General features: G+C 36.0%; 2 protein-coding genes across 10 annotated transcripts in view; one reads left to right on the forward strand and one right to left on the reverse strand.

Annotated features, from left to right (window-relative positions):
* The window catches only part of KLRF2 (killer cell lectin like receptor F2), a 26653-nt gene continuing 1795 nt past the window's right edge, over positions 1-24858 (reverse strand). For 2 of the 8 annotated variants that reach the window (XM_077953569.1, XM_077953574.1), the window contains 6 exons: positions 8957-9055; positions 4962-5009; positions 3596-3652; positions 3295-3443; positions 2924-3036; positions 1-744 (listed from right to left, as the gene is read on the reverse strand). In XM_077953569.1, the coding sequence (XP_077809695.1) occupies positions 600-744; positions 2924-3036; positions 3295-3443; positions 3596-3652; positions 4962-5009; positions 8957-9055 (611 nt within the window). In that variant the 3' untranslated portion in view covers positions 1-599. The other 6 variants (XM_077953570.1, XM_077953573.1, XM_002798476.4 and 3 more) reach the window with 6 other exon arrangements.
* CLEC2B (C-type lectin domain family 2 member B) overlaps positions 23450-24858 on the forward strand; it is a 15678-nt gene continuing 14269 nt past the window's right edge. Inside the window, exon 1 of one of the 2 annotated variants that reach the window (XM_015150998.2) lies at positions 23450-24076. The gene's annotated coding sequence lies outside the window, so the exon portion shown is untranslated. 2 annotated transcript variants of the gene reach the window in all.

Below are 24858 nucleotides of genomic sequence, written 5' to 3' on the forward strand. Positions count from 1 at the left end.
TGACTTTAATTTTTTTTTATTTGTATACATTTAAACGGTACAAGTATAATTTTGTTACATGAATCAGAGTGGAGAAGTCTGAACTTTTAGTTTATCCATCACCTAAATATTGTACATTATACCCATTAGGTAATTTCTCATTACCCACTCCCCACCAAACACTTCAGGCTATGATACACAAATGAAAAATTCAAAATTCCATGCTTCAAATATTATATTTGTACATATACTGCTTCTTTCCTTCCAATCTACCACATAGTACATATAGCTAAATAACATTCCTTTAAAGTTGTTTTATTCTATGCTATTTTAATTGCAAAAAATATCAAGCTGTTAAATAACTATTAAAAGAATTACTAACTTTTTATTTAGCTTTTATTGTCAATGCCATGGAAAAGACAAACCGGAAATCCAAGTATGGAGTAAAAGTTCTGTTCAGAAGTTGTCTTTGTGATCAATTTAGGATAAAATACTTTTCTCCTATTTAGATGATGTCTGTTAGCAGAAACTTGCTGTTAGAAACTTTACCTAAAGAACCCAAGTCTTTAAAATCTGGCTCTGCTTTAACGTGCAAAGTATTTCTACATTTTGTTGTACATTTACATAACACTGGTTCTATTGCGCGTCAAGATCGCATCTCTCTGGCAAATTCCCTTAAATGTGGAACTACAGTCTTCAGAATACACCCACTTCCCTGTGATAACGGCACAGCTCCTGTCATCAGTTGGTCCAATCACTGAAAACCTAAGAGATAAAGGACAGATTTTTGAGCATCTATCTTAAAAAGATGGTAGTATCTCTTAAAATTTTAGCCAGCCAAACTTTTATAGGTAAGTCTTCAGCAGCCAAAGTTTTGCAGAGGTTCTAGAATGGAATTTTCATTGCTAATGCAGCCTCTTCTCCTCTTTCCTATCTTAATAACAACACCATGGAAGCTCAAGCTAGACTAGAAGACATCGCAGCTTCTTCCTTACCTCTCAAACCTCTCATTATATATACCTGCAAGACCTGAGTATTCTATTTCCAGATTATCTCTTCTATCCATTCACTTGTCCCAGCTTCTCAATTTAGACTCAAGCTACCATTATCTCTCCCTTATCTCTAGCCATAGCCTTTAAACTGACCTCCATAATTTCAATTTTGTTTCCCATCTATTAATTTTCCACATAGCAGCATAAATAATTTTTTATAAGGAAAGTAGATGCCAAAATGAAAGTTTTTAATAGAAATTACACAGTGATAGGTATGCTATAACAATGTGAGTTGGGAGGCAGTTGCCCAGGATTTTATTTAAGTCAAAGTAAAAACTATTAAATGACTCTTAAATTCCTCATATAACTTCCACAGTATAAGGTTAGGACAACGCACAATGTATAAATGGAATGCCTTTGAAGAGAGCTATTTCATAAACTATTCTTTCTAGTTACTAATGATTATTTCAGAAAATACAGACTGAACACTGTTATAACCACTTGCATGTGTGTCATTTTCCTTAAATGATAACATAAAAGCTTTTAAAAGGGATATTTTACCTTTATAGTAATGCTGGTTTCCAAAAAAGTAAAAAATAATTATAATAAAAATTAGTAAGAAATCTTACTTTTTTTTTTTTCCAAAGATTGCATTAAAAGCAGGTCCAGGAAATGGACACTACTTCATCTTTTAGTTTTATGTTCATGAAGGATGATAATAAATGTAGAATAGATGTATCCAGGTGTAGATAAATATCTAAACTGAAATGAACTATCACTCCATGGTCTTTGCTCCAAGCTTAACCACATCTCAAGTGTTTTGGTAGTATGACTAGTAACTGAAAGCACAGAAGAAAATATCAAATGTGAACTTCAGAATTTTAAAGCACTCTTACATGCAATACCTCATGTTGTTCACATAAGAACAATGTGAAGAAAGTATCATGAATCTTTTTATACAGATAAAGAAGCAGGTATCAGGCTGGGAGTGGTGGCTCACACCTGTAATCTCAGGACTTTGGGAAGCTGAGGTGGGTGATAGTTTGAGCTCAGGAGTCGGAGACAAGCCTGGGCAACATGACAAAACTCTGCCTCTACAAAGCATACAAAAAATCAGCCAGGTGTGACGGCACCACACCTGTAGTCCTAGCTAGTCTGAGGCTGAAGTGGGAGACTTGCTTGAGCCTGGAAGGTCAAATCTGCAGTGAGACATGATCATGCCACTGCACTCCAGCCTGAGCCACAGAGCAAGGCTCTGCTGAAGAAAAGAAAAGAAAAGAAAGAGAGAAAGAGAGAAAGGGAGAAAGGGAGAAAGGGAGAGAGAGAGAAAGAGAGAAAGGAAGGAAAGAAGGAAGGAAGGAAGGAAGGAAGGAAGGAAGGAAGGAAGGAAGGAAGGAAGGAAGGAAGGAAGGAAGGAAGGAAGGAAGGAAGGGAGAGAGAAAGAGAGAGAGGGAGGGAGGGAAGGAAACAGATATCAACAAGTTTAGTTGAATTTCTGAAGGGCAAAATTTTTAAAATCATGTTTTCTGATTTCAACTCCAGATCTTTCTACATATTCCAGCTTTTATTTATAGGTGAATTTTGTCTTTGCTTTTACCACATGAAAAGTATTTGCATAAAATTATTTTCAAATGAGATTTAAATCAGATTAGAAATTTAAAAATTATTATGAATTTTGGACAATTAAAATGCCAGGTGACAAAATGAATACTTTCCATCCCATTTTTCAAAATTAGTGAATGTTAAAGAAGAGAGGAAGCAAAGAAAAAAAAGGGAGGGGGAGAAAGGAAAGAAAGAAAAGAGAGAGCTAGAAAGGAAAAAGGAGAAAAAAAATTAAAGATAAGGGAAAACAGAGAAAGAAGGAAAAAAAAGAATAGAAAGTGAGGAAGCTTAATATAAAAATAATTCTATAAATAAACATTATCACCCCTCTCTTACAAATAACTACTCACAATTCTGGAACTAAAAAGTGTTCATCTATCCACATCCATAGGTTTCCTCGGAATGTAACATATAGTCCAATCCAACCAAAATGTCCAGGTTTTAAACTGTTCTGTATGAACTCCTGCAGAGGAAATAGTGTATTTATTCATTCATTTGTTTAAACAAATTTTGATGCCTTCTATAGTGTGAGTCTCTGTGCCGGCATTAATAAAATATATTTTTTCATATATATTAGCATGTTTTCATGAACAATAGTAACTGCATTATGGCTAACACATGTTCAAAAGCAAGGACAATAAACCTCCCATGCTTCTTAGGCAGTGAACTTGCACCTAGCCGTTTTTCCTTGTGCGGTTAGATCCTGTTTTTGATTTCTCACCAGCTCATCCACATTTTGAATCACCAGTAAATGTGCCTGTAGCTCTGTACAATCACGTTGACTCTCTTTCCACGTTTTAAAAGAAGTTGAAAACCAGTAACATTTCCCTTGGTTCAACAACCAGTCATTTGGGCACAAATAATTGTGTCCTAAAGGAAAATATAGGGGAAAGTTAATTAAACTTTACAGCCAACAGGGAAGATATAAATATTATCAAATGTGACTACTTGGAAAATAGATTTTTCCAAGTCTTTTTTTGTCATTAAAAAGCAGTTATATAAAATGAGAATAATTTGCTAACCTGTATATTTCCAGGAGTCAGGCAGGGTTTTGGATGATGGAGTAGGGGAGAACAAAGCTTGTGAATTCCAATCCGCATAATCAAAGGAAGCAAATTATAACATTTTTGACAGTTAATTATAAACTGAAAAAGTAAAAGCTTATTATTTAATTTCCTCCACTATCTGGTTCTAATTCCTTTGACATTTCAATATTGTCTTTACATCCTGCACTTCATGTCTGTGAGATTACTTACTGTTACTGATGCATTGGGTACTTATTCTCCTGTGCTTTTCGTTCATACTGTTACCTTAGTCTTGAATAGCCTCCTCTTCCTTCTTTACCCGCTTTTTCTTTAATGTACAATTGTATGTCCACCTCAGAAAGGAAGCCTTGAACCAGTCAATTTCTGCTATCTATAAGACTCAACACATAGGTATCATAGTTGATACCTTTGCTAAAGCAAAGGACAAATCGTTTATGTCCTGGTCATTTGTAAACATCTCTGTATCTTCCACCTGATTGGAAGGTTTGTGAGGTGGGAAGGTCATATTCATCTTTGACTATCTTATCATTTAGTACTTTGTATGTAATAAATGCTTATTGTTGAATGTTGACTGGTTGGATTAAATATTTCTAAGTTAAAGCATGTCATATTTTCACTGTTAATATTTTAGTCTGTCAACTATGACCCTAAAATTTTATTAAAAAATTATCTTTAGAAATTAAACTATATGTCCAGCTAAGATTAAAAAAGTAACCTGAGCAAGTATAACTTGAAAAAGGTTATTAGGACCTAAATTTACATTTATGAAACATCATCTATATTTTTAACTCATTAATACATGCTGTCATCTTGCTATCTAATATAATCCTAGTGTGGGCTTGGGATAGACCTATGTTTGATTAATCTACATGAAATATTCTATGATATAGTTATTATAATATCCTCATTTGAAAGTTAAAAAAATTATGTTTAATTTACCTAAATTCATGTGAAAAGTTGGCTGAAATCTCTTGATTCAAACACAGGTCTATACCAAACCCACACTCTTCCCACTACAGCCTACAGCCATTACATGTTACACCTATCAGTGGACGGTCAATAAATACTTGGCAAGTTAGGTATGGCAGGAAATCCACTATCATCCTGTTGTTGACTCACTAAAACCCTATTTTTTTCCTCCTAGAAATCACTACAACTGTCCTTCCTTTCAACCATTTGATATGCAGCAGCGGCACTGAGGAAGAGGATGTCCTTTTCAATCTCATACCTTTCTCCACCAGCGCTGTTGGCTTACTGTGTAACATGGGTGAATGCGGGAAGAGAGAACTCAAAACTAAATTTACCCCTAAGAGTAGCACACAACAAACAAAAAGAGTATTACCTGATAGACTGCTGATATTTACATTCTGGGAGAAATCCATTTTTTTATCTGTACTCAGTGCAAAGAAAAGATATGAGAAACATTTAAAAATTAAGAGCAATCTGGGTACATGAGAAAAAGTACCAGCAGTAAATGAAGGCATACTAATAAAAATTGTGAGTTTCTCTTCTCCTATGCATCCACTCCTCTTCTTCCCCAGATTTAACTACATTTCACCATATCTGCTTTTACTCGTTTAAGTGCAAATCACAACTCTATTTTTTTATTTTTATTATTTTTTATTATTATTTATTTATTTATTTATTTTGAGACAGTGTCTCGTGCAGTCTCGACTCACTGCAAGCTCTGCCTTCAGGTTCACGCCATTCTCCTGCCTCAGCCTCCCGAGTAGCTGGGACTACAGGCCACCACGTCCAGCTAATTTTTTGTATTTTTAGTAGAGACAGGGTTTCACCATATTAGCCAGGATGGTCTCAATCTCCTGACCTCGTGATCCACCCGCCTTGGCCTCCCAAAGTGCTGGGATTACAGGCTTGAGCCACTGCGTTCGGCCTACAATTCTAAATATTATGTACAATCTTAGACTTCATATATGATGTTACATTTTTGTATATTATTTTATTTTTTTCACTGGACTTTTTAATTGATGTTCTTTTTTCTTTTTTTTATTTTTATTACTTTTCTTAACTTTTATTTTATTTTATATATATACAGAATCTGGCTTTGTCACCTGAGTTGAAGTGCAGTGGGCCATCACGGCTCACTGCAACATCTGGCTCCTGAGCTCAAGCCACCCTCTTGCCTCAGTTTCCCAAGAAACTGAGAGTACAGGCGCCCACCTCCACACCCAGCTAATTTTTGTACATTTTTTTATTAGCGACGGGGTTTTGCTATGTTGCCCAAACTGGTCTGTGGAACTCCTGGGCTCAAGCGCTCCGCCTGCCTCGCCTCCGAAAGTGCTGGGATTACAGGCATGAGCTCCAACACCTAGTCTTGATCTTACTTTCCTTTGTTGCAGACCAAAAAAAAAAAATCTTTTGACCATATCATCAAGTTCCTTCAGCTTCCTAGTTGCATCGTTTAGAGTGTGTTTTCATGTAGACAGAATTAATTGCTAGCTAGGAAAACAGAACAGTTGTTAATTTGAAAAGTCTTTTATTATATTCTGGGGCTAGCTTGATTCTATCTTAAGATAGCCACCCACCTCCCACATTCTTTTTTGCTGTTGTTATTCCAAAAGAATGAATGGAAAAAATATTTACTTGATTACTCTTGTTTTAAATTTAAGTTAAAATCAGGATTGCTTGTACCTTTGAAGGCATTGCTCCAGTAAAGTCTTTTTAGGTGCATTTAAAAATCTGATGCTAATTTGCTTTGGGGGGAAAACTATTTATATAAACCCTTTAGGATTATATTTTTACTCATGGTGTTCTGAAATTATCTATCTATCTAATCTATCATCTCTTTCTATGTATTATCTATTTTTGTATTCTGTTCTGAACTTAGTGGGTTCTTGTAAGCTGAAAACTCATACTTTTTGGTTTTGCTTTTACTCTTGAAAAATGGTTTATATTACTTTTTTCATCATTTTATATGTACTTTTTTTCACCTATCTTCTTCTTCTGGAAGCTTGTTAAAAGAGCTATTGACCTTCCTGGATAAACAGGTATTTTTTGATTTTTTTTTTTTTTTTGTCTCAGATATCCTCTTATATTTATTTATTTTTTTCTGACATTTTTCTTTATGCTCTGGGATATTTGGTTAGCTATCATGACTTTTCAGAAGACAGGGCACAAGAAACAGCAAGCTAGTGGTAGACCTATACATTACTCCCCTCTCTCACTCCAAAACCAAAACAAGGGGGTATACACCTTATTGCACAGACCACCAGTCCATAAATCAGGAACGCTACCTAGCTCTATCTATATATCTCACTGTTTTAGAGAGTTCTTTTTTTTTTGCATGCTATAGGGGCAAAATCCACTGTGTAAATAGACCGACAGATTGACAAGACACCAATCGAAAAGAGCCTGGCTTAGAAAGTCTTCCACTTAGTTACTTTGCTTCATTTTTTTGGCTTTCAAAAGTTATTTTATTTTTAATTTAATGGGTAATAAGCATTGTATGTACTAAAGAATTACCTTGTTTTAGACCTCCATTTACCCTCTGACTCTCCTCTCTGAAGTGGAGCCCTGCCTTAGCTTAGCCGTGGTGAACAGCTTTCATCTACATAGAAGCTGTCTTTTACACTTTCTTTGAACTAAGTTTCTCCTTAATGATTTATCCAATAGCATTATACTATCCACTTTTCTTTTTTTTTTTTTTTTTTTTGAGACGGAGTCTCGCTGTGTCGCCCAGGCTGGGGTGCAGTGGCACGATCTCGGCTCACTGCAAGCTCTGCCTCCTGGGTTCACGCCATTCTCCTGCCTCAGCCTCCGAGTAGCTGGGACTACAGGTGCCCGCCACCACGCCCGGCTAGTTTTTTGTATTTTTAGTAGAGACGGGGTTTCACCATGTTAGCCAGGGATGGTCTCGATCTCCTGACCTCGTGATCCACCAGCCTCGGCCTCCCAAAGTGCTGGGATTACAGGCTTGAGCCACCGCGCCCGGCCTTCCACTTTTCATTTGTTTTTAAATTTTCTCCCCTTTCCATTCTATGTGCTTTGATTAATTTACTCTATTTTGTTATCTTTTCTTGTTCTACGGATAGATTCTTGGAAGAGAGGAGATATAAATATTTATGGTCAATACTCCATTTTGACTGGAAGCCATGAAGAATATTTTAAACTGGTCAAAATCCAAGGACAAATTTTATAGAAACACACATATTGTAATTGTTATTAATTTATTAGAATAAAAATATGGCTAGAAAAAAATATTTTTCCTACTAGTAATTCATCAACATATCAAATTTTATTGATTTCTTCTCAATAGCATTTTTCTTTAAAAGAATAATTATTGCATCATTTATGTCATTTTACCATTTATATTTTATTGAAGAGAAAACTGATTTACAAGAGAGCAGACTGGCCTGTAAAAATCATACTCAGTGTCTAACAAGAAATTATCTACTCCCGAATTTTAGGAACATTTTTAAAGCCGTAGTAATTACTACAGTGGATTCAACTTCTTAGAATTACTGGTTAACAGAAGGCAATACGTACTTAGATAGATTCATAATAACTAAAAATAGTCGTTTAACATTGAATGTTAGATAAGTGGACTTTTTCGGGTGATTAGTAATTGATTTCAGTATAGCACTGAACACATTTGAGGTATATGATTGATATTTAGAGAAAAAAATACATTAAGTAGAATATCTATTTGGTCTGAGAAAAGTCTGACATTTTCCCTTATTGTATTGGGAAAAACACAAAATCGCCCAATTGCCCAATACAAAAATAGATTCTTTATTAAGAAGTGAAGGATCTTCTACGCTACAGAAGTTGCTTTAGGACTCACCTATTTTTAGAATTCTCATCTCAAAAGCCCCCAAAATCTATTTCCTGTCATGTTATATGTAAAACACTACTCATTTTAGCTCACAGCCTTAAAAGCAAGACAGAAAAATCAAAGAAACTATGAATTTCTTTGGTTCAAATAGAGTAGCTACAGTATACACATATACCACTTCAGGAAGAAAAAAGTCTGGAGGTCTAAAATGGTTTTCAGAGGAGTCTTAAAAATATATATATACTTAAATAATGATCTCACAAAGTGATACCAATGAGCACATACTCTTTAGTAAAAATACATTCCTTTTTTATTATAAGATAATAAAGTCAACCTCTATTGGGGGTTCTTTATAAGAAAAGATACAGAATAAACACCAAGTTTGCATTTGAGCATTTAATTTTTTAAATTTAACATAATTTTATAATATGACATATACCAGTTTTGGGCTACAATGTATAGCTTATCTTGGCATTCAGAGGAATGAAGTATCAACATTTATCTTCCGAAAATGTTCAAATAAATAAAAATTTACTACTCACGCCAGAACTTCAGGCCAATCACTGTCATAATGAAAATAAGGATCCCAATGCATCCAAATATGAGCAGAAGACAATAATATTGTGGATATAGGGAGAAATCTGAAATGTTGAATTTTACTTCATGAATTTTAGAATTCTTGTGATTATTCACTTTATAAATATTTTTGTTTCATTTTTATTACAGAGACAATTCATGTTCATTTTAGAGATGTCATTAGAATTTATGATTAAATGAAAATTTAAAATAAAAATTCTATAATCCCAAACCAAGGAGATACTACTATTGTTAAATGTTTTGGATTGTACTGACATGGATTTGCTAATTATTTGGTGGTGTTTTTGAGGACCTAAAAATGATGTCTTAAATTCCATATATATTATACATACAAATAAATATGATATATACTATTTATATAAATTATATATGATATAAATATTTGTTATACATATTATTATATAAAATATAAATATATACAATGTAAACATGTATATTTTTCTATACATGTAAATTATATAGAAAGAATAATATATAAAATGTATATATCTATGTCAGGCACAATTGCGTGTTTTACTCAATTTAGTGAGTCACTGTTAAGAAATAAAAGAGGGAAAGAAATATTTATTAAAATTCTATTATGTACCAGTCACTGTACTGGAAATAGCCACATTTTATTTCGCCTTATACCTGTAATATATTATATTTTTCTGGGTTTGACTCTTTAGACAGGAATCAGTTTCACCCTAGGTAGTATTAGATCTCCAATTCATGATGCTTATATGGCATCTATGCTATTGTATTTCATCACGTTAGAGTTGGCAAGAACAGTTTCCTTACAGAGGAATAAACAAATAATCTCTAGAGAGTTTAAACAGGGACATGTATGTTATAATCCTCTTTCAATTTTATCTACTTTTTCCCACATATTAGTACTTTTGAATAAATTGGATTTATACACTTTTTTCACAAAATTATGTCCTTTTACATGCAGACATCATATAATTAATATCTCAATCTAGAATCATTCTAGCCAACTTACCAGGCTAGTGGCCAAAGAGAAAGCAAAGTAATTTGAGATACTCTGATAATTATTCGCTAGTTTTTATTATTTTATCTATAAACAAGCATTTAATTTCATCACCTTGGTCGTACATTTCACAAATAATTTGCCTTCTACGTCATAATAAAAGTGCTGTTTCTCAAATCCAATTTCCGTGTGGATGCCTTACTTCAATAGGTTTTATGGATTTACTGCATCTGATTAGATCTGTAGTATATACTTAGAGAATTTACTATATGTAGCGTACCTTTTGAAATTTACTACTCAATTGTCTGTATTACTGAGTAAGTCCAAAATAATTTTCTTTCTTTTTCTTCCCTGTAGATATTTCTGCTGTTCAAGCAAACATGGAAAGACTTCTACTTAACTGAAAATCGTCAAAATACATTTCTGTAATTTTATGAGAAAATACCAATCACAGGTATATGGATCTGTAGTTAATTGGTAATAAAGAACAAGTGCTCTTTCCATACATGGAAAAAAGTCTCCATGGAGGACAGACTTTAAACTTCTTGCCAAATAAGATTTATAAAAAACCTAACAATAGATCAAAAATTAATATTTTCATGTAAGCCATGATTTACATACTATATCAAGCCAGGTGAACAGAGAGCTGAGTACCTGAAGTGCAGTATGCTGACCTAGCTTAGCAATGCTTGGCTAGATGCCATTGGCTTACATGGGGCTATATGAAGAAATTACCCTGCAAAATCTGCTAGTGCTACTATTGCAAGAACACTAAATGTATTATTTTATGTGCTTCATGAGAACTCAGGAAAATACTTTTTCTCATTTAGGACCAAGATTATTTATATCTATCTTAAGCAATAGGTGTAACTTTATCTTATACACAAGGTGAATTGAATAACTACCTTTAGGTCAATAATAACAAGGAAGCTTGGAAGCAAATGTATGGCAAGCACAAACATGCCTACAGTAATTTTTCTGGCCCAATTTATTTTCCCAGCCCTATCCTTCTTTCTTTCATAATTTAAATGGATATTATCTTATATTTTATGTATCAATACTCAGATTTTAAGTCTCGGTACACATTTGTATATTAAAAAGTAGTTTATAGATTAAAAAGTAGTAAATTTAATTTAACAGTCACGTAAAAGCATCATTAGGTAGATTTTTCTTATTATAAATCAAAGTATTGAGATTTAAGAAGGCTAAAAGCTTCTGCCCAGAGCCATACATTTAGTCTGTGGGCTTTAGGGTCTGATTAACTTTTTTTTTTTTTTTTTTTTTTAATGGAGTCTTGCTCTGTCACTCAGGCTGGAGTGCAGTGGCATGATCTCAGCTGACTGCAACCTCCGCCTCCCGGGTTCGAGTGATTCTCCTGCCTAAGCCTCCCAAGTAGTTGGGATTACAGGCACACGCCGACATACCCAGCTAATTTTTTTTTGTATTTTTAGTAGAGACAGGGTTTCATGGTGTTGGCCAGGCTGGTCTTGAATTCCTGACCTCAGGTGACCTACCCACCTCTGCCTCCCAAAATTCTGGGATTACAGGCATGAGCCACCATGCCTGGCCTGCCTCAGTCAATTTAACACCAAGGGTACTAGTTTTTGCTGCATGGAAGTAAGTTACTATGGAAAAAGTAAACATTTGCTTCATGATATTGAAACACAAAAAAGATCCTGAGTCTTCAGATAATGAGAAAAGTGTCACTTTTGGGGGGGTGAAGGGAAAGTTTGAATTCGCTAGATATAAAATGAGATAGTACACGAGAACGTTCAATATATATGGCAGAACTGCCACTGTGACTGGTAATTCTCAATTTCTGGCCTATGTCATCTTAACTTAGGTCTTGGCTATTTCAACATGATTCTTTTCAAAATTCCTGAATAAACAAATAAAGCCAACCACAGAGCAGCCCTAAGGAGCAAGGATTCCCGTTTTTTTGTTTTTTCCTCTCTTCTCGCATTCCTGGTGGATTGTTCTACCAATCCTATAGAGATGTTATGAAGATTAAAAATATTATATATGTATAAGCATATAAAAGTATATATATATAAGCTTTTATATATATAAATATATATATATATACACGCTTTTTAAGCCATAAAACACTACAGGACCACTAGTACTCCCACAACCACCACTAGATCTTACCTTCCAACTATAATAGGCAACTTCACGAAACATGTTTTCATAGATATCATACCAACATTAGTGTTTCCATAAACTTTAAGTTTTGTAGGAGGAAGTTTCTATAAAAACACGATTTTTCAGCCTTTTCTTCGAAACTTATGTTCTTATGCTAAAACACACAGGATTACACATCGTCATATTAGCATTTCTCTTACCTCATGACTCTGAAAATGCAGCCTTTTTATTGTTGATGCTTTCATGAATCTAAATAATCTAACAGACAATTTATGACCATTTTTATATTCCTTATTATTATCAATTTTAAGATGTTAAAAATATTCTAAGATAATTCTCTTGCTAGAAGAATAATGAAATTTTAAACTAAATGCGGTGATGGGGAGTAATATTCCTACCTTTAGATTTCTGCTTCGATTTACGATTCTTGAAATTCAACATCATATACCCATCTTCATTCTCCATCTCTTCAAATGTTTAATGTGTTATTATCCAGAAAATAGTACAAAGAAAATGGAAACTAATCTCAACCTTGGATATGTCTCTTAGGCACAAAGTACCAAAAGAAAACTAAAGGGAAGGCCAAAAATAGTCAAAATTTATTCAGACACAGATGTCTAAAACCACACAGGATGTGTTGGTAAATGAAAATGGATATAAGCTTGTTAATATCTGGCTACAATTCTGTGAATTTCAAGGTAAAAGTAGCTCATGTGTTCTACTGTTTTCAACAAATGGACTTTGTTCCTGCCAGTTGTGTACGGTATATTAGAAACATAATAGAGAACAAGCTAGACCTACTTCTTTTCTTCATGTCTTTTATAATAAAGTAAGAGAAAAAATAAAATAAAACAAAAAATCTCTAAATAAACAAAACAAATGTCTAGGTAACTGAAAATTTAAATTAAAAAAGTTAAAATAGCGATTTTGCTATTTGGGACATAGATTAAAAAGTAGTAAATTTAATTTAACAGTCACGTAAAAGCATCATTAGGTAGATTTTTCTTATTATAAATCAAAGTATTGAGATTTAAGAAGGCTAAAAGCTTCTGCCCAGAGCCATACATTTAGTCTGTGGGCTTTAGGGTCTGACTAATTTTTGACTAGCAGGGTCCAAATAACAATGGTTAGATGGGACAAAATAGGAAAATAGAAGATCAGCAAGTCTCAAGTCAGTGACAATAGGAATCACTTGGAAAGAATTTAACTTTTTAAACTTTTTGTTTGTTTGTTTTTCAGAAAATGCCTGACAGATTTTCCTTCAGAAGGTGTGGCTGTTTATTTTCTGTCAACTTGGCTGAGTCACAGAGAGTCCAGATACTTGATCAAACATCACTCTGCTTATTTTTGTGAGGGTGTTTTTGGACGGGATTCATATTTAAATCAGCGACCTTTGAGTAAGACAGATTTGCCTCCTCTGTAATGTGACTGGGCCTTATTGAGTCAGTTGGAGCCTTGAATAGAACAAAAAGACTTATCTTCCCTGAGTGAGAAAGAATTCTCCAGCAATGGCCTTCAGACTTTATCTGCGACACTGGCTCCTCCTGATTCTACAGACAGTGGACTTTGCACTTGAATTGAGCCTTCCTAGGTACCAATCTGTCCATGCCCACTTGCAGAATTTTGACTTACCAGCCTCCATAATCACATTCCTTATTTTATATATATTTTACTTAACACACACACACTCACACACACACACGCTAATGGTTCTGTTTCTGCTACATGGCCACTCAATAGCAATCCATTCATTAAACACCAGAGTATCCGGGGAAAGAGGCTGTTTCCCACGGCACGTGTTGTGTTCACCTGATTATTGAGGCTCCTCCTCAACACTGGACGTCACTTGTGAATATTTACATGGGAATGCATATTTACACACTCCATGTCCATTCTGCATGATTTCTATATGTACCTCTTAGCTTCTCATTAGTTTTTCTATTTTGTTCTTTTTGAGTTTCTGACAAGCCGTCTCACCTATTAGTTTCTGATGAGACAATTTAGATGTATTTCTCTGAGTGCTTATCCCTCCTGTCAGGTGCACAACCAGACATATCGTCCAAAAGTCTGTTCAGTGGGAACACTTACCTTCATTTCTGTCTTTCAGAGTCTTCTCCTGAATGGGACTGTAGTGTGGCATCTATTCCAGCTGCTGTATTTTACGTATCCACTGATAAACCTATTTTTTTCAACTACTTCAGTGTAAGATCGTACAGAACCCTCTTTTCCATCCCCAACCTGGGCCATAGGTGTGGTTGAGGTGGAGATGGCAAAGGAATGCGAACATGTGCCATTGGAGTCTGAGCCATCTGCTCATGCAGTTTACTGTGCTTCTTTGGAATTGTTCAGGCCTTGCCTCCAAAATGCCACAATTATGTTTGTGATAAAATGCTTCTGTGCACTTCTAAATCTAGGGTTCATTGGGTCAAAGTGGTCAAGTTGGATCAAGTTCACGGTGGTGAACATATATCTTATAAAAATATGTAGTATGTTTACTGCTTACTTTTCACCAGGAACAGTTAGCATGATAGCATCAATGTAAATGAATCTATTGTGTGCAACCAGTTCTGAGGTATAAAATGTTGGGAGCTTTATCAAGATGATTTAGTTCCCTCTGGGCCATCTTATAACAGAGATCAGGAGAGCTGACACACACCTGGGCGAGGCAACAAAGAAATACTTGTTATTTCTGTTTGTAAATACAAGCCAGAAACCATCACAGGTTCTCAGCTTTTTCCCAGTATATAGTCATTCAAGAAAATGGCTGAAGTTTCCTCCGGTTTAGGTGTTGGGGAATAAATATCATAATTACACCTGTGGCCACGTTACAATGTCCTTCACCAAGAGACCCAGCCTACCTCCTCTCCAGTTGAGTGGTTCCTGGTCTGGGAAGAGCTTTGCCTACTAACTACATTGAAGTCTGGGGATTGGGTGAGACACAATGAATCTCCTCTCGGAAAATATGGGTTAAGTTTCTGGCCAACATACATGGAATTTTCCTTAGCATATCAAGCAGCTCCTTAGTGAAATATCCTTTCTTTTTGCTTTTCTTTTCTTCTCTTTTTTCATTTCCCAAAACTTCAAAACCAGCTAATCATTGTCACAGATTTCTGTGGATGAAAACTCTGATTACTAATCATTCCCTTTGGCTTATTGTGGCAACTGCAACCCCTTGACCTCTAGAAGCAAATTATTGCCATTGATATCAGAAAGCCTGATTCCGCTGTAGCATCTGCCAATACATCTGTAGTCAACAGAGAACAGTTGCCACAGCAGGTTGTCACCAGGTTCCTTCACAAAAGCATTCTCCATCCCCCCATCCTCCCAAAAAAATCAGTTCACAAAACTGACCTTGAAGAGAGGAAATCAAAGTCTAGAGGAGGCTGTAGAAAGGAGAGAGAAGGTGGTCAACGACTGCCCAGCCTCCTCACTGTATAAAAGGTGGCAACCTTAAAACTGTTCCCCCACCCCCATCCAGGGCTCCAGACCCCTCAGTTCTACCCAAGAGCCATCAAGTAGCTTCAGAAACTTCTCTTTCCTTTGCCTTCTATGTCTGGGCTAATTCTCTCAGTATGGGTCTAACAGATTTGGTGGGATCGAATGCTGAAATATTTTAGAGTATCAAAACTTGAAGATGTATAAAATTTGTATCTGAATGTTTTTCCCAAACTATAGATTTATTCAGTGTTTTCTATATAATTAGTAATTCAGTTCTGTCAGTTTAACCCTCTGCATATTTCCCTAGTAAATTCATTACTTCCCATTTTAAAGGACATCATCTTGGCTCAACCTCCGTGTAGGCTGATGTTATTCCTTCATGGCATTTAGTATCCTTTTGCCCTCTCCCCTTGGCCCATGAACAAAAGAAGAGTATCTTTAAGGGTTGAGATACTCAATAAATATGATGCTCCACAAATCCAAAATAGATGTAGAAAATGTGCATCTTTTACAAAATTCATATCCTCATGTATGAATTAGTGAATAAAAGGAAGTCTTCATTCTCTCCAGAAACGTTACAACTTTACACTTCTGAAATTTAGAATTTCCCACACCCATACCAGATTATCATTTTAATCTTAAGTGGGCATTTCCATTTTTTTTTTTTTTTTTTTTTAAGACAGGGTCTGTTCTGTTACCCAGGCCGGATATAGAGGTGTGATCATAACTCACTGTAACCTCAAACTCCTGAGTTCAAGTGATTATAGACACATTGTTAATCTGATAGGCTGTTGCATTGTTTCACTTTAGATTTCTTGGATTTTCATTGTGTTTAGACAACTTTGGATACACTGACTATACATGCCTTGTCATGGGTTCACTATTTGTGCCTTTGTTCATTTTCTGTTACTAACATATTTATGACTATTCCTCCATATATGTACATTCATGTATTGATTCATTCTATAAGACTGTTTGAATATATGTTATGCTATGGCCACAGTTCTAACCACTGAGAATACATCATTGAGTAAAACAGATAAACAACTCTGAGTTCATGGCTTCATGGAGCTTTCATTGCAGTGGCAGAGACAGAGACACATGTTACCCACTGCCCAGGAATTCGTATATGTTTTAAATGTGGGTTACTTTTATCGTCTTATGAAGCTCACTTAGTGGTGCTGTAGTGTAACCATCGTCCAGTTAAAGCTTGCATCTACATCCAAAACAGACCTTTCTAAGAACCAACTAAACTTTATTCCTCGTTTATCAGCAGGTACTAGGAAATATCTTAAACAGCCATAGACATGAGCCGAGGAGAGGTGCCAGTGAAACAGCTGGATAGTACCATTAGTATCATTTCTGAAGCTCTCTGGTTGGCATAGGGGTCTTCAGCTTGCCTTTTCACGGAGAATCTGCCTGTGCTAATTCTGGATATACCAATCTCATCTTATAATGAATTGCTGCTGGGAGTGCCTGAACTTATATTTGGTGAGTCTTACAGGTTTCTTTTTCTTTTCTTTTTCTTTTTTTTTTTCCTTGAGATGGAGTCTTGCTCTTTATATTTGGTGAGTCTTGCAGGTTTCTTTTTCTTTTCTTTTTCTTTTTTTCTTTTCTTTCTTTCTTTCTTTTTTTTTTCTTGAGATGGAGTCTTGCTCTGTCACCCAGGCTGGAGTGCCATGGTGGGATCCTGGCTCACTGCAACCTCTGCCTCCCAGATTCAAGTGATTCTCTGCCTCAGCCTCCTGAGTAGCTGGGACTACATGTACCCGCTACCACGTCCGGCTATTCTTTGTATTTTTAGTAGAGATGGGGTTTCACCATGTTGGCCAGGCTGGCCTTGAATTCCTGACCTCAAGTGATCCGTGCGCCTTGGCTTCCCAGAGTGCTGGGATTACAGGCATGAGCCACCACGCCAGGCTGGGTTTCATTTTATTAATGGCAGTTCAGAACATATGGAGGCCTGATGACTCACATCCGAGTAATCTATTTCTGCAAGGTCCAGGAGCATTCCAGGAGCTATTTCACAAAAGCTCTGTAAATGCTTAGCTATAATTGACCTGGTATTGCTCTAGGACTCAAAGGATCAGTAGAAATTATGTTTCACCTGTTAGGACTTGGCCATAAATTCCACACATTTTTTTTCTCACCATTGATACCTTTGGTATTACAGTGTGCCACAGGTTACATGGCTTCAGTGGTAGAGATGCTTCCGCTGCAGCCAGATTTGCTGAGGAGTCCATGTTTTCTCTCTGGGCCATGATGGGAGCCTTGCAGCCTTTTGTGTCCCCTAATATATACGTCAAAACTCTATTTCCAGGTATGAACACTGGCCCTTCAGTATCCAATGAGGCCTACCAGACATTGTGTCCTCTACTTTTTTAAAGAGATGCCCCGGCGTGCACCAAACCCATGTAAACATAAAAGTTTCACTGATGCACTTTGGGAGGCCGAGGCAGGCGGATCACGAGGGCAGGAGATCCAGACCATCCTGGCTAACACTGTGAAACCCCATTTCTACCAAAAATATAAAAATTTTGACGGGCGCCTGTAATCCCAGCTACTCAGGAGGCTAAGGCAGGAGAATGGCGTGAACCCGGGGGGCGGAGCTTGAAGTGAGCCGAGATCGCGCCACTGCACTCCAGCCTGGGCGACAGAGCGAGACTCCGTCTTAAAAAACAATTTTTTTCTCTCTCTGATGTGATGCAGTGGCCATTCAATCTTTGTTGTATTCACAACTCACTGAAGTGTATGCATCTTACCAGAGTTTCCAATGAGCTTGCTCCTTCTTTCTCATCTAGTTCAATTTGTACAATGTTATTAGCATAGTGAACAAGAGTTAAATTTTGTAGGCTGTCCAAGCAGTCCAGGTCTCTTCGCTATATTATGATAAAGAGTGGGAGAGTTAACAGACCTGGGGTAAGAATGTAAGTGTTTATTCATGTCAGCCCTAAATAAATACCGAACATTTTTGGTACTCATTTGTTAAAAGAGATAAAAAATAATTCTTTTGCCAAATTAGTGGCCATATTTTCTGTACCTGAGGGTGGGGTAATTTGCTTTAACAAGTATACCACATTTAAATCAGCAGCTACGCTTGGAATTATTGTTTGGTTGAGCTTGCAATAATCAATTGTCATCATCCAGAATCCATATAGTTTTTGTCAGAGCTGCACTGGTGAATAAAATAGAGATAAATGGATACCAGCATCCTTGCATCTTTGAGGTATTTATGGGTGGCAATAACCTTTGTCATTCACTCTATCATGCAAAATTATTTTGGGTTTACTATCGTGTCCAGTGGAGGGGAGGAGAGCAGTTTCAGGAGCCTTGATCTCACTACAGTACATACCAAGCTGGCCAAGGAATCAGTGTGAACTTTGTACCAATTCTTAAGTATGTGATGTCCAATTATGTATTCAAAGACCAAAGAATGTCTACTGGGTGAGTCCTTGGGCCTGCTGTGAACCAGACATAAACAAGTACTCTATTACTGGGACTCCATAAGCTTCTACTCTGACAGGAGAGTCATGATCCTTTCCTGGGAATCAATGTCAACTTACACCCGCATTCTGCAACCCTAGAAATGTATGTCCTGGATTTTTTCCCAGTTATTCAAATAAAAGGGCATGAATCCTGTTGTGAACTGATTTGTGCTCCCATCCAAACACATATGCTGAAGACCTAACCCCCAGTGGGACTATATTTTAAGAGAGTGTCTTTAGGAGGAACCTAAGGTTAAATAAGTTCATAAGGGTAAGGCCTTAATCTCGTAAGACTGGTATGCATATAAAAAGAGGGAAAGATACCGTCCCTGCACATACACAGAGAAAATGGCATGTGAGGACACAGTGAGAAGGCAGTAGCCAGATCCAGGAAGAGAGACCTTATTGAACATTAAGCTGGCTAGCACCTTGATCTTAGGTTTTGAGCCTCCAGAATGATGAAAAATAAATTTCTGTTGTTTAAGCCACCCAGCCTATGTTACTTCATTATGGCAGCTTGAGAATACTAATATAAGTCGCACTGGGTATGGACTGGAGAAATATTTACCATTTACTCTAGTCTTGGTGTTGAAGAAGGCTTCCTTTTAAGGATGAGTTCTCCCATTAATGGGTCCTCTGTCAGAAAACTGGCTTGGGCCAAACTAGATTGGGGTAATAGTTTATACCTTTTGAGTACATGGTTGCCCTTAGCCTACTAGTAATCCACCCTTGATTTCTTTCCTATTGTACATGTCCAGCAAAGTCAGTGGCATACAACTGACTGTTAAATTTTCAAAGGTTCTCAAACCAATTGTTAAACATAGTTAATTGTAAAAATTGTTATCTAAACTTCAAATTAATAAGATTAAATTAATAAAACAATATTAAAGCAAAGGTATTCGTTGGTGCAAAAAAGTAACTTTTGCACCAACTATAAGGTGCATGAATGTGCTTTGGTCAAGTAGGCTGAGGCAGACATCCAGGCCATAGTGACTTAGCACGTTTGGAGCGCAGGCATATAACTCCACTTGTTATTTATCCTAGTTGTATAAGATCATACTTGGCTCAAATCCACTATTGTTTGGAAAAGGTATAACTGCCCTGCTGATGCTGTACAGGTGCTCTTGGGCTTGCCTGGGCTCAGCATGGCATGGCATGGCTTACACTGGTACCCAGAAAGAGAGTAGCACTACTGACCCTTGTAAGGGAGAGCCAGTCGCCTTGAAGGCAGGCAGAGGGGAACCAGGAACAAGCTTGTGCCCAGAGGGAAAGAGTTAAGCTGCTGATCCTGACAGAGCTGGCCTTGCAGGCCAGGGCATGCTGCTGCAAGCGCGGCGGTGGCAGGAGTCACAGAGCCAGAGCAGATCGCAGAGATAAAGGCAGACAGTGTGAGAGCGTCACTGATGGTAAATAAAACTACATTTCACCTGCCTAGGGCCCCCAAGTGTTCTTTCAGCTATCGTCCATCCACCCACTCCCCTCAGACCTCAGCAGGGGCTGGAACCTAACCCGGGTCATGACATTTGGAGTAGTTGTGGCCTTAATGCCAATCTAATAAAATAAATACTTAGAACTCATCAATTCGTGATGGTTTTTACAACATTTTGCTATTATCGATGCATGAAATTATTAACATCTGTTACACCTATATAGTGAAAATAATATGTAATGCTGTATTACTGCATATTTATTTCCAACTCTGTGTGTTCAGTGATGTCACCTGGGTACCTTGAAATCAGCAATGTTGAGAATAATTACATCACGGAAATCGGTTGGTGTTACAAACCAGAGCTTGTCGTATGTGAGTCTTTCTCTGTTCCACCAGTTGTTAAAGGAAAGCACAGAAGTGGAAGCACCCTTTTTGGCTCCCTGTATTACTTCTGCGAACATTGAGCTCTATCTGACACTGCTATAGCTGTATATGTCAGTAATCCCGGCTGTTATTGCAATCCAACCCTCATTACCATAATTGGCCCCACCTTGTTTCAGAGTGGCGCTCTGACACTTGGCATTTCCTACATTAAACTCTGTGCCAATTACTCTCTCTGAATTCAGTCCTGTGGGAACATCTCCTACTGTGATCTTTGGCATGCGGAGAAGAGCTATGCCAAGCTTCTCAGCAATGTTTATGTAGGACTTAAGTTCTTCCACCAGTGCTTTCCTTATTGCTTTGGGAAATAAAGTGCCCATTATACCATCCCATAGAACATAGTCAATTGGTGGATTTCCTGTCCTTATTTCTAGTTTACCCACTATAGCACGCCCACTTCTCTAAGCATTTTTATCTTTTCTTCAGCTACCTGCCATGGGAATTCTGGAATGTTACTCTACTTAGTATGAGCCATTGCTTTCTCCAGTCTTCTGGGAGTTATTTCAGCAGTGTGTCAGTGCTGTTCACAGCATTTTTCCAAGTTATTAAATTCTATGTTGCAACTGAATGCCCCAATGCTGATAAAATCTCCCTTATCCAGTTTTATGTTTCTGTCATGATCTAGCGCCCTCAGAATCCAATCCCACTGTGTACACTCCAAGCTGTTGTTATTACATATTGGTTAAGTCCAAATTCATTCTGAGTATAGCCTTTTCTCTCCCTTATAAGCTTAGCACATAACCTTAGTTATTGGTCTTATGACCAATAACTTCTTAGAAAGGAAAGTAAGGGAGGGTTGTAAGGAGGGTGTTAAGGACTCAATATTTTCTTTAAGTAAGGAAAAAGGTATGACCTCAATAAGGGAGAATATGTAACTTTGTTAGGATTAGAGAGTCCAACATTTAGAAGCTTCTAGATTTTTAAAATTTTTGAGAAAAAAATTGTGAAAAATCACTATATAAAAGATGGAAAGTATTTTTAATACTTAAATACTTTCATAAATGATGAAAGTATTAACATACTTAGAAAATACTTCAAATACTTAAATAATATAGAAAATGGGATTTTTCTATATTATTTTGCAACCCATTTTACTTATTTATATACACATTTTTATGTGTATGTTTCTCTCTCTACACATATATTTACATATATATAATATCTTAAAAGTCATCATAAGGAAACAAATAAATCCATAAAAATGGGAAAAATATTTAAATAGGTCATTGAAAAAAGATATATGAGTTACCAATCCGCACATGAATAAATGCTCAATATATCATCAGAGATGTACAAATTAAAATCACATTTAGATTCTACTACACACCTACTAGAATGGTTAAATTGAAAAACATTGGGCATATCTAATGTGGCTATTGATGTACAGCAAATAGAATCATCCAATAGTAATGTTGGGAATGGCACAACTTTTTGGAAAAATATACATTTATAAAATAAAACATACATTTTCTATCTAACCTAGCAGTTTCACCTCCAGGTATTTCTTCAAAAGATTAAAAAACGTGTCAATAGAAAAACTTTTGCATAAATGTTTATTTTGACCTTACTTATGATATCCAAGAAGTGGAAAAAGCTCAAGGTAGTAATGGATACATTTTATTATAAAATGGATAAAAAATATTTTATGTTGATACAATGAAATAGTACTCAGTAATAAAAAGAAATGAACTGATGATCTATGCAACATGGATAAAACTCAAAAACATGCTCAGTGAAAGACATCAGACTTACAAGAATTACCGACTGTGTCATTCTGTTTACAGGAATTTCTAAAACCAGCAAAGCTCATGTTTATTGATAGTAAGTTGACTGCTGCCTGGTTTCAGGGGTGAGGATGAACCGCAAAGCAATGGCAGGGAACGTTTTGCTGTGTTGAAAATGTTTTCTATCTTAACTGTTATATCTTTACTGTTTTCCTTTTTGGAACAAAACTAAATTTCACTCAACCATAATTGAGTAATCTCTATATTTTTCTAACCATTTCTAATAGTTCTTTGGATACAATCTTTTGTTAACAACAAAGGTGGAATATATTCATTTCCTCATGAATTTTCTGTCTTTTTTTCTGTCCAAAAATGAGAAGAGCAATTTTGTTATCTGTCCTTTCCTTCTGCCCAGAAATGATTAAACCTGTATTTCTTATTCTCTTCATATTTTCTTTCTTTTAATTCCTTTGTACTACGGTTTCTTCTCTATTCTCATTTGCTTTTTCTCTTAAAGTTTCTCTCTCAGAACAAATGCAGTGTTAATCCCGAAGCCACTTGTGGGACACTGGCTTCTTCTCCTCAGTTTCCACCCTAATATATTTGTTGAGGGGTAATTCAAAATCACTGGGAAACTGATTAGAGCAGATTTGAAAATAAAACTGTGGCTTGGTAACTTAGCAAAAGCATAATGGCAATGGCGTCATCTTATATGCTGTTGATAACATTCTGGGCCCTTAGTTACTTTCGTTTTCTGTTTTCCCTCTGTGTGTGTGTGTGTGTGCTCACACCCATAAGTGTGACTGTGCACACATTTGTCTTTGAGACAGACATAATAGTTTTTGTTTTTCTTTCAGTAGCCAAAGTTTAAACCATTGCTTTTTCTTTGATTCTATCACTTTTAAGGTGATCTTTCTTAACACAGAATAATAAAGCAGTAATGTCCTAAAGAATGCTGTTTAATTAATTAGTATCAGCCTCTCCTACAGCTCTGGAAGGATACCAGTTCTGTACCACTCCTGGATGAATCAGCCACTTGAGCAATTTTGTGTTCTGTAGTTCAGATGAGAATCCCCGTTGAGAACATAAGAAAATATGTGTTTATTCTTCAGCTTTAAATTTTTATTTCGCAACTTCCTTCCTCCTTGGCAACCTTTTTTTTTTTTTTTTTTTTTTTTTCGAGAAGAAAATTGTAATAAAACAACAGTATGACTAATAGATAGTCCCTTGGTCACTTCCAGTTTGCAAAATGCTATTTAGACTTTGAGTTACTCTTCAAAAGTGATATACCTCTAGTTTGGAGCTGTGTTGTAAAGACAAGAGCAACATTTTCATATTAAAGTTAAATAAAGTTATAACTTTGAAGAGAGGTTCCGGAAGACATGACAGAAAGCTGCTAGCAGAAAATCAAAAAACTGATTAAAAGAAGCAAGGTAAGAACATTTCTGTTTGTTTAGATTGACCGTTATTTATTGAAATTGTGATGCATAACGTTAAAGCCTTTGAGAAAAGAAATATATTTTGTGGTTTCTTTTGTGAAGCTAGAAAATTCCTTGTTATAACAACAAGATTGAGATTTGTATGTGACTGTTTTGTCCTAACAAATTCAGACTTACTTCACATTATTTGAATTACAATGGAGAAGGTTTAACCATGACTTAAAACTGCTCAAGATTTAGTTTCACTTTTACTAAGTATTTTATAAAACAAATACTTAAGAAGATGTTAGCTATGATCCAGATACTCATACAGTTCTCAGAATGCATACATAATATGAAAAATTTAGCTAATATTTCTAATATTTTTAAAGATTGCTCTATTGGATGGTGTAAAGATACTCTGGGCTTTAGGAGTACTTAACGGAAAGAATATATCCCTTTCCTACTCTTACTAAGGAATTGCTAGTATTCCGATATCCATGGAGACGTCTTTACCAACCCTAAGAAGGATAAGAGAGAAAATATTCTAAAAAATACACTATGAAACAACGTGGTAGCACTGGATTTATTAAATAGCAAGTTCAGAATATGTAAGATCCAAACTACATCGCTGGGATTTCAACAGGGTTTATTTATGTCAAAATATGTGAAAGAGAAGAGGCTGAAACTAAATGCATTCAATACAACAATCTATGATTCAGGGATTTAGGGACTGTGATGAGCTTTAAGCATTTCTCATTTAACTAAATGTCAACCTACCAGTGCATGCTACCGTC

This window comes from Macaca mulatta, chromosome 11 (genome assembly GCF_049350105.2).
Source record: "Macaca mulatta isolate MMU2019108-1 chromosome 11, T2T-MMU8v2.0, whole genome shotgun sequence".
In the NCBI taxonomy this organism is placed as follows: Eukaryota; Metazoa; Chordata; class Mammalia; order Primates; family Cercopithecidae; genus Macaca; species Macaca mulatta.